The 16,400-nt window shown below is 42.6% G+C and overlaps 1 protein-coding gene across 5 annotated transcripts in view; it reads right to left on the bottom strand.

The window, feature by feature from the left end:
* The window catches only part of SIAE (sialic acid acetylesterase), a 54,429-nt gene that overhangs the window by 11,209 nt on the left and 26,820 nt on the right, over window positions 1–16,400 (bottom strand). For all 5 annotated transcript variants that reach the window (XM_032426411.1, XM_032426410.1, XM_032426409.1 and 2 more), the window contains 4 exons: window positions 8,517–8,655; window positions 4,441–4,618; window positions 2,909–3,018; window positions 2,202–2,335 (listed from right to left, as the gene is read on the bottom strand). In XM_032426411.1, the coding sequence (XP_032282302.1) occupies window positions 2,202–2,335; window positions 2,909–3,018; window positions 4,441–4,618; window positions 8,517–8,655 (561 nt within the window). The remainder of the gene's footprint in view (window positions 1–2,201; window positions 2,336–2,908; window positions 3,019–4,440; window positions 4,619–8,516; window positions 8,656–16,400) is intronic.

Here is a 16,400-nt window from a genome sequence, read left to right on the forward strand (position 1 = left end):
TCAATACCTGGTTCAAAATCACATAGCTAGGGGCGCCTGGGTGGCTCAGTCAGTTAAGCATCTGCCTTCGGCTCAGGTCATGATCCCGGGGTCCTGGGATAGAGCCCCACATCAGGCTACTTGCTCAGCGGGGAGCCTGCTTCTCCCTTACCCGCTCCCCCTGCTTCTGCTCTGTCAAATAAATAAAATATTTTTTTAAAAATCACATAGCTAGAGAAGAGTCAGAGCTGGATTTGAATCCAGGCAGACTAGCTCCAGATCCATGTGCTGAACCATTATTTTGTCATATTTGATATTTCCCTTTGAAGGTATATGTTTGCATTCCCAGTTTTCCACAAGCAACCAACAGATTTTTGTCGATGATGACCAGCTAAAGCCATGAGACTAAGGGACTTAGTCTCACTAAACGGAAAGGCGTAAGTGCAAGGACCAGGTCTCTCTGATTCACGCTCTATTTCTAGCACCTCACACAATTCATGGCATATAATAAGCATACAACACATGGTTGGAATTGGCTGAAGTCACACTCAAATCACCATCTACACAGCAAAGACAAAAAAAGAACCTCAAAAGTCCAAATGGGGTTTCCACCAACAGAAACACAGAACTGATGACAGGGCTTGCTATTTTAATAATAATGAGTAGAATCATCTTGTTTCCAAGTCAAAACAAATGTGAGAAAGGAGAAAGAACATGGTTGTAAAGTAATTATAAGTGGAAAAAAGGTCTATAAAAATCTTTATCCAAAAAAAGGTATGGTGAACTAGGACAGGGTGGGGGAGATGTGAGGACGGTGAGCGGGAGGTATCTGTGGACCGTGCGGAGCCAGACGGCTGGACGCATGTGTGTCCAATTCAAGTATTAAAGCCGATTCCGTTATTATGCTGGGAGTCGGGCCCTGGTTTTCTAACACCTTACTTGTTTTATTTCCTATATTCCAAGCAAGTCAGAACGACCACCCTGCTAAGACGTCTAGGTCTTGGAGGGGCCATAGGAACAGGTAAGGCAACACCATTATGAACTTGGTTAAATGCATTTATTCCTTTTCAGCAAGGAGGAGAGCAGAATCTTCCTGACTAGTTGCCGCTAATTAAAAGTATGATTTCTCTTGATATTTTTTTTCATTCATGTGTTAGGCCATATTTAACAACTGCTGAGCAGTTAGGTACTGGGATGTAAATGTGATCCAGAAAAACGTGGTCATGTGCGCAACCGACATGCAAGTAACATGGGGAAGGAGAGGGTGCTAAGTAATCATCTGTCTGGGGAAAGGAGGTACCTACCCCAGATGTTGAATACTCACAGAAGGCTTCCTAACCTGATACCCAGGCTGAGGTCTAAAGGATGAAGTTGGCTAGGAAAGTGTGGGACAGTAAGGTTGCTCCAGACAAAGAACGCGTGCAGTGGGCAGGCAGTGAGAGAGCAAAGCTTCGCTGTAGAGGGGCAGAAGGGGCAGCACCGAGTTAGGGAGGGTGTGGGGAAGTGGACATTCTCACACACAGCTGCTGAGTATACAATTAATCCAAATTAATACATTTCTACAGAGAAACTTGAGGACATGTTCAGCGCCTTAAAAAGCGTTCCATTTGACCTAGCAATTTCATTTCTGGGAATTTATCTTACGGAAAGAATTAAGCACATATGCAATGACTTAGCCACAAGGAAAATAAACGCTGCTGCTTATAAAAGCAAGATGTTTAAAGCAACCTAAGGGCCCATTTACTGAGAGCTAGTTAAAGAAATTAGAATACAACCGGATTTCAAAGTGCCCTGCAATCGTTATGAGTTGTGCTCAAGATTAATATTTATCGGCATGAAAAACTGTTCACAATATGACATTAAGAGCAGAAGCAAGCTATGGTACAGTATTATGGTATGGATCTCACTGCAGAAACACATAAGCAGAAGAGGTCAGCTTATGTCAGGATTGGGGAATTAGAAATGTTTCAGTTTCTTTTGCTTATCTTTTAAATATCTTTAATGAACATGTATTCTTTTTTTAATAAGAAGTATTTGTCACTTATTAACCTTTTTTTGCAGATGTACTTGTCCCATCAGTGAACTGAGATGAATTAAGTCTGACACTCAGTTCTCGACCAGCAGACTATGAGGGCACAAAAAGGAATATGGATTCCAGGAAAGAGACCTCCACAGCACACCCCCACACCCATGCCCCAAACCTTCTTCCTCCCAACACATACCTGGACAAATCCAAATGGGAAGAAACGCTCTGTCTGCCCCCGGGAGCCACGGTGGAAGGTCTGGCGCCAGTCTTCAATGAGCGCAGGGAACGTGCAATTATACAGGTCCCTGTTAAAATTCACGTTGGACTCCCCTAAAAACAGTCCAGATTGTGAGAGGGGCTTGGGGTGGATGCAAACACGGCCGCACGTTGCTCCCCAACCGCCATCCATGCCCTTAGGGAGTGGGCCTTCCTGCAGTCTCTCTGGACTGGCCTTGTGACTTGCTCTGGCCAAAGGGGCCTCAGCAAATGGGATGCAAGCAGAGGCTTGAAAAGTGCTTCAGCTTTGGGCTTCACTCAGACACTGCTGAGTGAATGCTATGAGACTGAGACTGAGACTGCTATGTCAATGATAAAGAAGTCTGAACTAATTTGCTCAAGGCTGAGAGACCACTTGAGACCATGGTGCCCCAGCAGTCAACAAACAGGAGGAAGAGGCCATCCTACGTCATCCAGCCACCAGACACCTGCCAAGTGGCCAAAGACACATCAGAGATCCCAAGAGAAATTAACCAAAGCAGTCTATACAGGAAAACTACCCTAATAACCCACTGAATGGTGAGCCAAATAAAATTATTATTGTTTTAAGTCACTCAGTTACGGGGTGGTTTGTTATGCAGCAAAAGCTAACTGATACAATGGAGAAATAGCAAAATGAGCACTCACCCTGGTACCAGATCACCCCTTTCAGAGTCATGTTATGCAGTGGATGGATCATGGCATTCCAGAGAACAGAGTACTTACTGGGACCAGTCACAGAATCAGACGGAATCAACCTGCAATTGATAAGATTCACAAGTGTCACGAGAGAGCTAGTGACCAATCACAGGATGATCCCGAAACTGGGTGTCTATCCAGCTTTCACTTGGGGTAAACTTCTGATGAAAGCAACACAGAATCAGACTGAACCACTCTGTTCCACATGAAAACATGTGAACAGCCTCCAACTTTCATATCTGTCCAGGTTCTTCCTGGGATAAGGGTATCGGTCAGCTTTCTATGAGTCCAGAGAGGGCCATCCCAGTTTCCAGATAAGGTCACTAAAACCAGAGGGGAGGAGTGTTTTATTATGAGTATCTCATGCAGACAATTTATTTAACTAGTACTCAGTGGATGGACACTTGGATTTTTTTTAAGCTTTCTGCTCATCTTCCTTATAGCTAAAATCACTGCATATATGCTTAATTATGTCCTTAAGATAAATTCCCAGAAATGAAACTGCTGGGTCAAAGGGCATATTTTTTCAAGGCTTTGAACACATTCCTAAAGTTCTCTGTAAAATGCATATATGAGTTTATACTCATGACCGCTATATATGAGAATGCCCACTTCCCCACACATTCGGTGGCGTCCCTTCCTGTCCCCAGAGATCTGGGAAGCCTGACTTTACATCCCTCCCACTCTACCTAGGCCATTCTCTTAGTTCCAAAGTTGAACATCTCCCCTTCCCTACAGGCATGTCTTTACCTGAGCTATACCAAGAGCTCAAGTCCATCCTCTCCCCAGGGGCCTTCCCAGATTGAATGAAACAACGTCTGTGAAAGCAGTTCACATACTGTTAATCTCTGTGTTAATATTAGTGTCAGGATTTTATTAACTACTCCTTTCTCCCCCACTCCACATATTCTTCCAGACCTAGCTTTTCCTGATTGTGCTTTCATAATCAGAATTTCATAATCAAATAAGTTTCTTTGATTACATGTATATTTGTTCTTCCTGTTAGACTGTTTATTCTTATGGGCAATACAGCACAGTGGCTGAGAGCACAGACATTGAAGCCAGACTTTGCCCCTTACCAGTTGTACCCATGAGTGAGTTACTAAACCACTCTGAGACTTAGCAGCTTTATCCACATATTATTTGTGTTAATAGTATCTACACTTCTAGAGGTTATTGCGAGTACTAAGTGAATTAATACATACAAAGTGATTACAACAGTATCCAACATAGAGAAAGCTCTCAGTAAGTATTAGCTATTACTAAGGAAAAGGATCATAATTTCTTCTTGACATATTCTCAGATGAGCATGGTACTGACGACAGTGAAAATAACACGTTCCATGTTCGTGCAATAAGTTACATACATTCAATACCTATTTGGACATTCAACAAGTATTTGATTCCCCAGAGAAAACCATGATCCTTCTCTCTTACAAAATTTCCTGGATCCTTCTCCCAGACTCCAGGATACTTTCTCACCCTCGCGTCATAACACCACAGGCTCTCAGCGACCTTCCAGATGACCAGGCTTCAATGGGTGTCCCAGCCCACGAGGAGGAGACCAGCCCGATGGGGTACTGCAGAGTGTCATACAGGGAACGTCCAAAGAGCCAGCACACTGCTGACATGTACTTGAAAATCCCATGGCCTAAGTTCTCTGTTGAGGAAAAGTTAAACAGAAGAAGTCAGGAACGCGGTAGATCTACTACTGCATGTGAGTCACCGGCTCAGCGCTACAGAAGACCCCAGTACAGCTCTGGCCCTCAGAAAGTTGACAGTGTCATACTGGGAATTCCAATCAGTTTTGAATGAGATAAAACGACTAGCACCTTCTAGGTGCCAGGCCCTTCTAGATGGTTGGGATACAGTGAACAAAGAAATATGAAGAGACATGGAGGCTCTCCTCATAGCTCTTATATTCTACAGAATAAGCCAAACATTCAGCTGAATAAAATATACGGCAAAATATGGTTAAGTGCCTGAAGAGGTACAAACAAGTGGTAAGGGGTTTCAACAGCAAGAGAAAGAAGAGCAAATGAAAGGCACATCACAAAAAGCCTAATAAGACCTACCCCTCTCCCCTGTGCTTCCATAATACTCTATGCATAGTGTTTCCCTTACCCTTGGAGTATTAGCTACTCCAAGGCAGGAACCTTATCTTCTTCCCTTCTGGATCCCCAATGTCTAGTACCTAACAGAGAGTCAGTAAAGGTTCGTTGGCTGGTGTCTGGTGGCTGTGGGTAGCTGGTATAAAGGCAGATCCACTGATGGGCAGGGAGAAGGAAAAGGTAAATAAGGGGGATGGGGAGAGAGGTGGGGGGTGCAGAGCTGGTATTCTGGGCAGAAGAAACAATATGTAAAAAGGCACACAGAGTAGGAAAACTGTTGAAAGGATCTGATTAGAGCCTAGACCATAAAAGGAGAAGAGTGGAAGATAAGACAGGAGGGGAATCACATCTTGGAGGAAAGAAAGCAGAAAGCCACAAAGCCACTTGAAAATGCTTGGGAACAAGAATGTGTGGAAGGCAGGGCACCTGGGTGGCTCAGTCATTAAGCGTCTGCCTTCAGCTCAGGTCATGATCCCAGGGTCCTGGGATCGAGCCCCATATCGGGCTCCCTGCTCCGCAGGAAGCCTGCTTCTCCCTCTCCCCCTCCCCGTGCTTGTGTTCCCTCTCTCGCTGTGTCTCTCTCTGTCAAATAAATAAATAAAATCTTTAAAAAAAAAAAAAAAAAAAAAAAAAGAATGTGTGGAAGGCAGAAGAGCCCTCCAAAGATGTCGACACCCCAATGCCTGCAGTCTGTGATCTGTTACCTTACGTGGCTATGGGGCTTTGTAGATGTGACTGGGGTTGAGGGCCTTGAGAAAGGGAGACTGCCCTGAATTATCCAGGTGGCTCCCATCTAATCATGAGTCCTTAATATCAGAGAACCTTCCCAGCTGCAGTCAGAGATGTGACAACAGTAGGAGAGGCGGCAGAAATTTGGAATATAAGAGCGGCCTGACCTACTGTGCTCTTCCCCAGTACCTGCACTGCCTCGCCTTTCTCTGTCGGGACCACCATGGCCGCTCTCCACTGGAAACCACAACCCCATCCCAGCCCCAACAGTCCTACTGCACCCCCTTCCCTGAGGTATTTCATTTATGTGTTTTTGTCTCATTAGTTTGCTCACCATCTACCCTATCCCTTCATACCCAAAAATGTATTAGGTCTCCAAGTTTAGAGTAAAAGTCTGCTGATAGCAAGGTAAAATATATTATCCAAATCTAACCTATTCCTGAGTTTTGGATAACACACAGGGAAAGTTCATAGACCAAAAGATTTATCCAAAAATTTACCCAAATCGATTCAGCTCCTGAGTTCTCACAGGGAGAATTCAGATAGCGTGATACTGAGTATTATCAGAGACTTTGTATATAATGTACTGATTTTATTATTCATTTGCTAAAATCCCCCACACTAGAAAGCAAGCTCCATGAGATCAGGTGTTCTTGCCTGTCTTACCCACTGCCGTCCCCGAAGCACTTAGAACAGTGCTTAGCACACAGGAGGTTCTCAGATATTTGTTGAATGAATTAACACTTGAAAATGTGGGAGCACACAGGAAATGACAGATGTTGACGAGGATGCAGAGAAAGGGGAACCCTCCTACACTGTTAGTGGGAATGCAAACTGATGCAGCCACTCTGGAAAACCGTATGGAGGTTCCTCAAAAAGTTGAAAATAGAGCTACCCTATGACCCAGCAATTGTACTACTAGGGATTTACCCCAAAGATACAAATGTAGTGATCCGAAGGGGCACCTGCACCCTAATGTTTATAGTAGTAATGTCCACAATAGCCAAACTGTGGAAAGAGCCCAGATGTCCAATGACTGATGAATGGACAAAGAAGTATGATACACACACACACACACACACACACAACGGACTATTACTCAGCCATCAAAAAAAAATGAAATCTTGCCATCTGCAACAATGCGGATAGAACTAGAGGGTATTTCTAAGTGAAGTAAGTCAATCAGAGAAAGACAATTATCGTATGATCTCACTCATATGTGGAATTTAAGAAACAAAACAGAGGAGCATAGGGGAAGGGAGTGAAAAATAAAACAAGAGGAAACCAGAGAGGGAGACAAACCATAAGAGACTCTTAATCACAGGAAACAAACTGAGGGTTGCTGGAGGGGAGGGGAGTGGGGGGATGGGATAACTGGGTGATGGGCATTAAGGAGGGAATGTGATGTAATGAGCACTAGGTGTTGTACGCAACTGATGAATCTCTGAATTCTACCTCTGAAACTAATAATACGCTATATGTTAATTAATTGAATTTAAAAAAAAGAAAATGTGGGAGCAGAGGTTAGCAAAGTAAAGCAGGTACAGACGATAAAAGAAAAGGGACGAGAAAAAGCACAAGGGACCACATTTGGAGGAAGAGAGAGAAGAAAGCAAAGAGAAAGAGGGAGAAGTCAGAGGAGGAAAACTAAGGAGAGGAGAGACCATGCAAGTGAAGAGGAATGTGCAGTTTCTTTTTTTTTTTTAAGATTTATTTATTTATTTTAGAGAGAGAAAGAAAGAGAGAACAAGAGAGTAGGAGGAGGGGCAAAGGGAGAGGGAGAGTCCCAAGCAGACTCCCACTGAGCACAGAGCTCAACAAGGGGCTCAATTCCAGGACCCTGAGATCATGACCTGAGCCGAAATCAGGAGTCGGATGTTCAAACCCAGGCGCCCCTGGAACATGCAGTTTCTAAAAGCTGCGGTCAGCAGTGTCAAGTGCTAGAGTGTCTGGAGTGCATAACTGGAAGAACAGCAGTAGCCTTGAGGTGAGCAGGTTGTTGAGGCGGAAGCGGAAGCCAAATTACAAAGAATGAACATATGGAAAGGCAGTGAAAAGAATGAGAACAAAAGATGTTCTAGAAAAGCTTAGGAGAGAGGTGAGGCATCATGAGAAGGGTGTTTATTATGTTCAGTTTTCCTTTGTTTTGTCAGAATAAAAGGAAGGCTAAATGTGAGAGCAGGGCCTGTGTCTGCACTGCCCACTGCTGTGTCTTTGGGGCCCAGCACAAAGCCTAACAGAACAGGCAGGAAATACAGAGTCTGTGCTGAATGGACAGGGGCGTGAAAGACCAGAGCTCAAGGGGTAAAAGAAGGCCGTGGAGGGGGTGAGCACCCGCATCAGAGGCAGCCCTGAAAGGACACCGGTCCGTTGTGTTCAGACACAGGAAACAAAGGAAGGGAGAGAAAAGCAGAAGAGCAATGAGGCTGTGGGGAGAGATGCCGGCAGAGCTCATGCTGAAGGGCCTTAGTGTGTTTAGCAAAGCTCAAGGAAGCATCATCTGCTCAGAGCAAGGGGGGGGCGGAGTGTGACTGGTGGAATCTTGGGAGGAAACATGAAATGGCTACCATCAGAAATCAGGTGGAAAGTCAACAAGAAATGAGTAAAGGGATGGTTGAATCATAATAAATAGATCAGAAGCGAACCCAGGATTACAGATTCCACCTAGGGCTCTGACCCATTATGTAGGTGATGGCACGCGTTCCGGCAATCCCTTACCTGAGGTGGGCTTAGCCCACTGCAAGTCAACCTGAGCAAGGTCCTCCAGCTCCCGCTCTGCCTGAACGAGTGACACAGAGAAGATGCGGACAGACTGATAGGCCGCAGTGTTAGCCAGCTCTTCTGTGGCATTGAATATCTAGAAAAGAAACAGGAATGTCATTTCTTACACCCACCTAGTGGGTGGTCAACTATCCTACTACCTCTTAGTAAACACTGCCAACCTTCCAAGCTCCTTCTGAGCCTTCATATACCAAGACCGATCAAATAAATAACCAAAACCAGTGATGGGCTGGTCTGAGTCACCTTGATCCATCTTGATGAACTGAAACCATGAGGAATCATGTCGCCAAAGAAAGGAGAACACAGTGAAATTTGAGATCTCAAAGAGCAAGTCTGAATTAGATGAGGGTTAGGCTGAAGAAGGTCAACTATCAGTTAGACCACTGTAATATCTTAAAACTAAAATACTTTTATTCAGAAAAGGTATCTCATAACATAAAACCATAGCATTCTTTTCAAAATGGAGCCCAAAAGGCCAGGAGGAGGTAGATTTGTGTAATCCACAGCACATAAGAGAGGTGTCTTCAAAAGGAACACACCTGAGAAACCAGTCGACTGTAGAAGTACTGAAACATACTGAAATGTCTCAGGTGCTTATATTCTCATCTCATCCTGGCAAATCACCCAAAAAAAGCATGGGAGGCATGGCAGTTTGAAAGGTGGTGTTTGGCGTGAGTGCTGAGAGCAGTCCCAAGGAACCAGACAAAGAAAAGTGTCCCATCCAAAGACATCATTTTTTCCCCAAATCCCTTTACGAAACCTCACCAGTTGCCAAAAGTATGACAGGAATGGCTTGGAGCTTTTCTGGATGAGAACGAGTTCTACTGAGTAGCTTCCCTGTTAGTCATTCCTCTGTGAGCTTGCACAAAAGTGCTATTTCCTTCCATCCTGATTTTCCAGTTAGGTTTTTTTTTTTGTTGTTTTACAAAGAACGTATTGTAAATATACTGTTTTGGTTTGTCATGTGTGTGTTTGTTTTTTCTTGTCTTCTCTCTCTCCCTCCTGGACTAGTCTGGTTTTCCCCAGACAAAGGGCCAGCAGGAGCATCGGGAAGCCCAGTGATCGCTGGCCTCAGGGAACAAGAGCCCCAGCTGACAGGACCGCCCCAGCGAGAGGCACAGGCGGCTGGAGACTTTCCACTGGCCGCAGGCCACAGAGCGTGCAGCTGGCCCCCTCTCCCTCCCACCCAGCACGGGGAACACAGCTGGTCCTCCAGCCCCCAGTGCGAGAGAAACCGCCGCCGAGCAGCCGACTGCCCCCACAGGGCATTTCGTGAAACACGCTGCCCCTCCAATCGCCTTCTGACCGGCCACGGAGCCTGCTGTGGCCAAGAAGACGGCCAGCCGCAAACGAAATGTGTCTCGGCCTCTCCCGGGGCAGCCACGGCCGAAGTGCCCCCTGCCTAACAGCCGCTCTAGCCGGTCAGGGCCACCGGTCTCCCCGCTAGCGGGACAGACGCGACAGCGGGTCTCGGGAAAATTCCATAGGAAATCCAGACCTGTTTGTTCAGAGTCTTGCCTGGCAAGCGTGCTGTAAAATAAACAGTAAAGAGTACAAACAGGCTCGAGCGCTCACAGTCTAATCTGGCAGGAAAACTATTTTTCAGCAGCAAGTACCTGTAAAAAGTCACCTCCCTTGAAATCCGCTCGGCTCTCAGCGCCGCGGATCGTATGTTGCTGCCATGGAAACGGGGGTGAAATGCCTCCCGTCTCTCCACCCACACCGGCTTCCGCACTGACTGCGAACTCAAGTGCCTCCTCGCAGGGAGCTGCCGGCGTGGGGAGGCGGTAGGGGCGAACGAGCTACTTGCAGTGTAGACGGCTGCTAGCCCTGCAGAGCGGCGCACGGCCGCCAGGGTCGGGGGGCCGGCATCCTCCTACACCACACCAAGCCCACGGAACTGGATCCCCAACCCTGGCTGGGAAAAACTTCCATTCTCAAACTCACATTTGTGTTCTATTTCAAGCCAAAACTCGAAAGCCACAGCAAGTGTTAAAAATGGGGCTGGGGGGAGTGGGGCGGGGGGAATGCTTGCTCTACCTGATGACAATTACTTCTGAAATTGGTACCCTTTCCCAATATCACCAAGCCTTCTTGATGGAAGCATTTCCTCAGGGATATTGGCAGCAAATTTAGGAATAAAGAGATTTCAGGAAGATTTTCATTTAAATGACACTTGGTTTCCCTGCTGATGAAAGGGGAAGGCTTCCTCCATCTGCTGAGATCAAATTTCATCTCATCAAACACCTCAGTGTAATTATTTTTCTACCAAGTATTTAAATGAGGATGTAAATGAATACCAAGGTATTTGAAGTCATTAAGGCTGCCGAGGCTGAGAGGGAGAACCACTGGCTCTCAAGGGACCCGCAGTTCACCATCAAAGCAGCTGCTCCCCGGTGTTCATTTTGTAACCTTTATGCCACATTCTTGAATTAATGAAGAAACGTCAAGAATCTATTTCCTCAGAGAATCTTGGCATGGGGTCTGCATGAGGGAGCAAGGCACGTGTGAGTGAGAGAGAGAGAGAGAGAGAGAGAGAGAGTGTGTGTGTGTGTGTGTGTGTGTGCAGGGGACACGGCGGAACTTTACTTAAAAGAATTTGGACTCTATAAGTTATAGTCCCTTCTACCACAGTATAATAGAACAGTTTTAAAGTCGAGGGAATAACTATAAATAAGCCGGCCATCATAACTCCCATGAATCTTTTATTGTTATATGGTACCAGCCCTTTTCTTCTGGATTTTGACTTCTCTACGTGTAAAGTAGGAATGTGGGGATTGCCAAGATATTGAAAACTGGGTTTCCTGTCTAACAGTGGCCAACTTCTTCTGAGCCTAACTAGAAATATCCAAGTCTTAAGACCTACCCTGACTTAGGAGGCGACAGATGAACATTGAGACTTTTCTCCATTTATACACATCTCACTCAGCGTTATAAATAACACTCAATCTTAAAATTCCACTTTACCCTAACAACAAGATGGGCATACAATCTGCCATTCCCTTCATTTGAATGCGAAGAATGGTAGGTTATAGTAGAAATCTTACCTCCTCAGAAAAGTCACGTGGAGGGGGGCAAAGAGAAGAGACAGACACCGTGTGTGTACATGCGTGTACATATGTGTACGTGTGTATGTGTGTGCTGTGTGTCTGTGTTGGGAGTCTTTAGAGGAAAAGGAGCAAAAGGGATAAAGGAGGAGTCATATAAAGCATCCTTTTGATCAAAAAATAAAGTTCTGCAGAGTGTTAAGAGACTGGAAAACTAGGCTTTGGATACTGTCCGCACCTAAAATGTTGTCTTGCAAACTAAGTGCAGGATTTAAAACAAAAAAAATTTAAAAAATTAACACGTGGCTGTGTCATAGGGCATCTTTTTTATATCCTATATCTCAGAGCTTGTAGCCTTAGTCTAATACAGAAGATGCGTAAGAGTAAATTCTAGGCAGAGAGAATGTGTTCACTCTTAACAATATCAAAATCTGATTCAGCTTGACAGAAAACGGGATGAGATCCCCTGGCATAGACTGCTATTGAGAACCTGACCGTATGGATACAAATACATCTGGTCCATGGCTTTCTGTGCAAACAGGGAACTACAATTAAAACATTAAGGAAAGTACTGTTCTCCTTAGTGAGTTAGCAGCAATCCCACTTCTATACAAAACCATGCTTTCTCTCAAGATATAAAACTTCAATTTTGCTTCCACTCACTGGTGCTAAAAGGGAGCCCCATTAAAGTTCACCTTAATAAACATTTAAATTCAAAGGTGTCCATATATTTAAGCAGGGCAGGAAGCAAGAGTAAATAAGATAGCCGTTATGAAGACATAAATGCAAGAATTTAGATTCTGAATTATAAAACTAATAAAAAAATGAAGTAGATATGTCCAGAGTAGGATCTTTTTAGTAGCATTATCTACTAACTGGTCAAAAAACAAAAAAGGAAAAAAGGCAATCAGAGGTAGAAGCAATAGAAGCAAAACAAGAAATCATAAAGTATATGAAAGGACTCAATTTTACAATTTTCTTTTAAGATAAATGAATTGAGATCACAGTGTCATCATAGAGATTTTTAAATCTCAAATTTAAGTATTTCTCAAAAATGGAGAAGTAAATAATGAATAAACGGCAGGAAAATAAAAATCAACTTGAGAAGAAATTAAGTTGTAGAGGAAGAGCTGGGAAGACAATACTGTTTTCAAGTTCTTAGCCAATTAAAGGAAATAAAGTATGCAGAACATATCTATGCCAATCCATAATGCAAATTAAAGAATTTATTCCTATGATTCCTGTTTATATAACATGACTATTGTAAACTGTGCCTTTGATAAATATTTAAGAGATTAGTTAAGTCAATATCAGTTTCCTGTTTTTATAGCTTTTTTAAAAAAATTATAGTTATTGGGTGCCTGGGTGGCTCAATTGTTAAGCATCTGCCTTCAGCTCAGGTCATGATCCCAGAGTCCTGGGATCGAGTCCCACATCAGGCTCCCTGCTCAGCAGGAAGCCTGCTTCTCCCTCTCTCACTCCTCCTGCTTGTGTTCCTGATCTCACTGTCTCTGCCTCTGTCAAATAAATAAATAAAATCTTTAAAAATAAAATAAAATAAAAAATTATAGTTATTTCATGCTCATTATAGAAAAGTAAGGACATACAGATAAGCAAAGAAAATCAATCCCAGTTTCAAATGTGTCAAAGAACTTAAGTCAGACTAATTTCTCAGAAGTTCTGATACTGCACACAAAATCTTTACTCCTCTTTCACCAATATTTTAAGCAGATATAGTTTCAACATGTCTATGAACTTGCTAATACACTGTCCAGCCCTGATTCCAATTTAAATGAAACCACAACGGTCTCCCTTACTTTTATTTTTAAATCAGATAGCTTCCAGCAAACAAACAAAGCAAGGACAATTCTGAGGCCCAAAGCACTAACCCCATCACACCCTATCCAGAAGTCCAACCTCTTCATTCTAGACAGTTTTGGGGTTTAATTTGGAAAGTAGAGCTGATTTTAAAAAGAAAGCTGAGTGCTGAAGACATATAGCACCAAGGCTTTGTGCTACCACTGCTACCTTCCTAGAACACTAGTCAAAGTAAGAGGCGTGTTTTCCTTGGCAACTTTTTCCAGTGTCCTTTTTATCCAGCTTTACTTAAGAGACCTCACTCATAGTCTATCAGAGGGGCCCTATTCTCTAATAGCAACGAAGACAGGAACGCTTCAAAGTGAATTTCATCACTGACCAACACATTGGCAAGTCAGTATTCCCTTGTTCTGTCCCACTTGATTCTCCATGCACTCTATGTGCCCCATCCCTCCTTGGGAGCCTACACAGTGCTCTTCCACCCAACATTCTAGCAGGGTAAATAGCTAGTGAAGCCTCTATATAGTTATACTAAAGGAGGAGAAAAAATGCGAGGTCTCAAAATTTAAGAACAGTTCATCTTCAAAGACCATGACTGAAACAGAGAAAGAAGAACTGATGCCAACAAAAGAAAAAGCTGAGCAAAAAAAGTCATTACTGGCCTATTATTTCCCCTTTCTGTGTAAAGAAAAAACATATCTAAACCTATTAATTTGATATATGAATATATATGACACCTAATTGAAGTATCAAGATGTCTATAGCTTACCTTGAGATAGTTCACACACACACACACACACACACACACACATAGACAAACCAAATATGGCAAAATATTAACAACTGTCGATCTAAGTGATGGGTATATAGGTGATAAGTCTTTTTTTTTTAAGATTTTATTTATTTATTTGACAGAGAGAGAGACAGCGAGAGAGGGAACACAAGCATTGGGAGTGGGAGAGGGAGAAGCAGGCTTCCTGCCGAGCAGGGAGCCTGATGCTGGGCTCGATCCCAGGACCCTGGGATCATGACCTGAGCCGAAGGCAGATCCTTAACAACTGAGCCACCCAGGCAGCCCAAGTGTATAAGTCTCTTAACTTTTGCGTGTGCTTGAAATTTTTTATAACAAAAAGTTAAAAAAAAAATAATGACATCTTATTTTTAGACAGCAGTTTTCAATTTATAAAGACCTTTTAGAAACAATCACAATAATTCAATCTTTGTAAATTAGGTCCGATATAATCACTATTGTAGTAGAGTCATGAAAACTAAGACATTTAGCAAAATTCAACATACTTTCATGATTAAAAAAAGAAACTTTCAGACAGCTAGGAATAGAGGGAAAATTCCTCAATATGATAAAAGGCATTTATGAAAAACCCATAAGTAACATCACACTCAGCGGTGAAAGAGTGAAAGCTTTCCCCCTAAAACCAGGACGAGACAAGGATATCTGTTTTCACCACTACTATTCAATATTGTAACTAGAAGTTCTAGCCAGAGCTACTAGACAAGAAAAAAGAAATAAAAGGTATCCAAATAGGTAAAACTATCTCTATCCACAGAAGATATGCCCCTATATTAGAAAACCCCAAAAAAATCCACAAGAAAGCTACCAGAACTAATAAACTAATTCAGCAGTTTCAGGGTACAAGACCAACATGCAAAAATCACTTCTTTCTATACACCAGCAATGAGCAGTCTTATGAGGAAATTAAGAAAGAAATTTCATTTATAATAGTATCAAAAAGAATTAAATACTCAGGACTAACTCTAGCAAAGGGGGTAAGATGTATATACTGAAAACTGTAAAACATTGATGAAAAAATTTAAAGATCTAAATTAATGGGAAAACATCCCTTCATATTAGGAAGGCTTAATACCATTAAAATATCAATATCACCCAAAGCAATCTACAGATTCAACACAATATCTATCAAAATTCCAACAGCCTTTTTTGCAGAAATGGAAGAGTATATCCTCACATTCATATGGAATTGCAAGGGACCCTGAATAGCCAAAACAATTGTGAAAAAGAAGAATAAAGTTGGAAGACTTATACTTCCCAACTTTAAAACCTTCTACAAAGCTACAGTAATTAAAACAGTATGGTACTGGCCTAAGCAGAGACATATAGATCAATGAAATAAAAGAAGAAGCCCAGAAATAAACCCTCACATATATGGTCAATTGGAATTCCAAGAGTTCAACGGGGAAAGGACAGTCTTCAACAAATGATGCTGGGAGAACCGGATATCCACTTGCAAAAGAATGAAGTTAGACCTTCACCTTACACCATATATAAAAATTGACTCAAAAAAATGGATCAAAGACCTAAAACTATAAATTCTTAGAAGACAACATTGGGGAAAACCTTCATGACATTGGATTTGGCAACAATTTCACGCACAGACAACAAAAAATTAATAAATAAACTATTATAAACTATAATTAATAATAACTAATTAATAAACTAGACTTCACCAAATTTAAGGACTTTTGTGTATCAAAGGGCACTCTCAAGAAAGTGAAATGACAACCTACAGAATGGGAAAATATTTGCAAATCAAATATCTGAAAAGTGATTAATATCTACAATATATAAATAATTCCTACAATTCAACAACAAACAACCCAATTGAAAAATGGGCAAAGAACTCAAACAGACATTTCTCCAAAGAAGATATATAAATGGCCAATAAGTACATGAAATAACACTCAACATCATTAATCATTAGGGAAATACAAATAAACCACAATGAAATACCACTTCATATCTACTGAGGCTATAATAAAAAAAATTTTTTTAATTAAAAAAAACTGGAAAGGGGGTGCCTGGGTGGCTCAGTCAGTTAAGCGTCTGCCTTTGGCTCAGGTCATGATCCCAGGGTCCTGGGATTCAGCCCCGCGTCGGGCTCCCTGCTCAGCAGGGAGCCTGCTTCTCCCTCTCCCTCTG

The sequence above is a fragment of the Phoca vitulina genome, unplaced genomic scaffold, assembly GCF_004348235.1.
Source record: "Phoca vitulina isolate PV1807 unplaced genomic scaffold, GSC_HSeal_1.0 scaffold34, whole genome shotgun sequence".
In the NCBI taxonomy this organism is placed as follows: domain Eukaryota; kingdom Metazoa; phylum Chordata; class Mammalia; order Carnivora; family Phocidae; genus Phoca; species Phoca vitulina.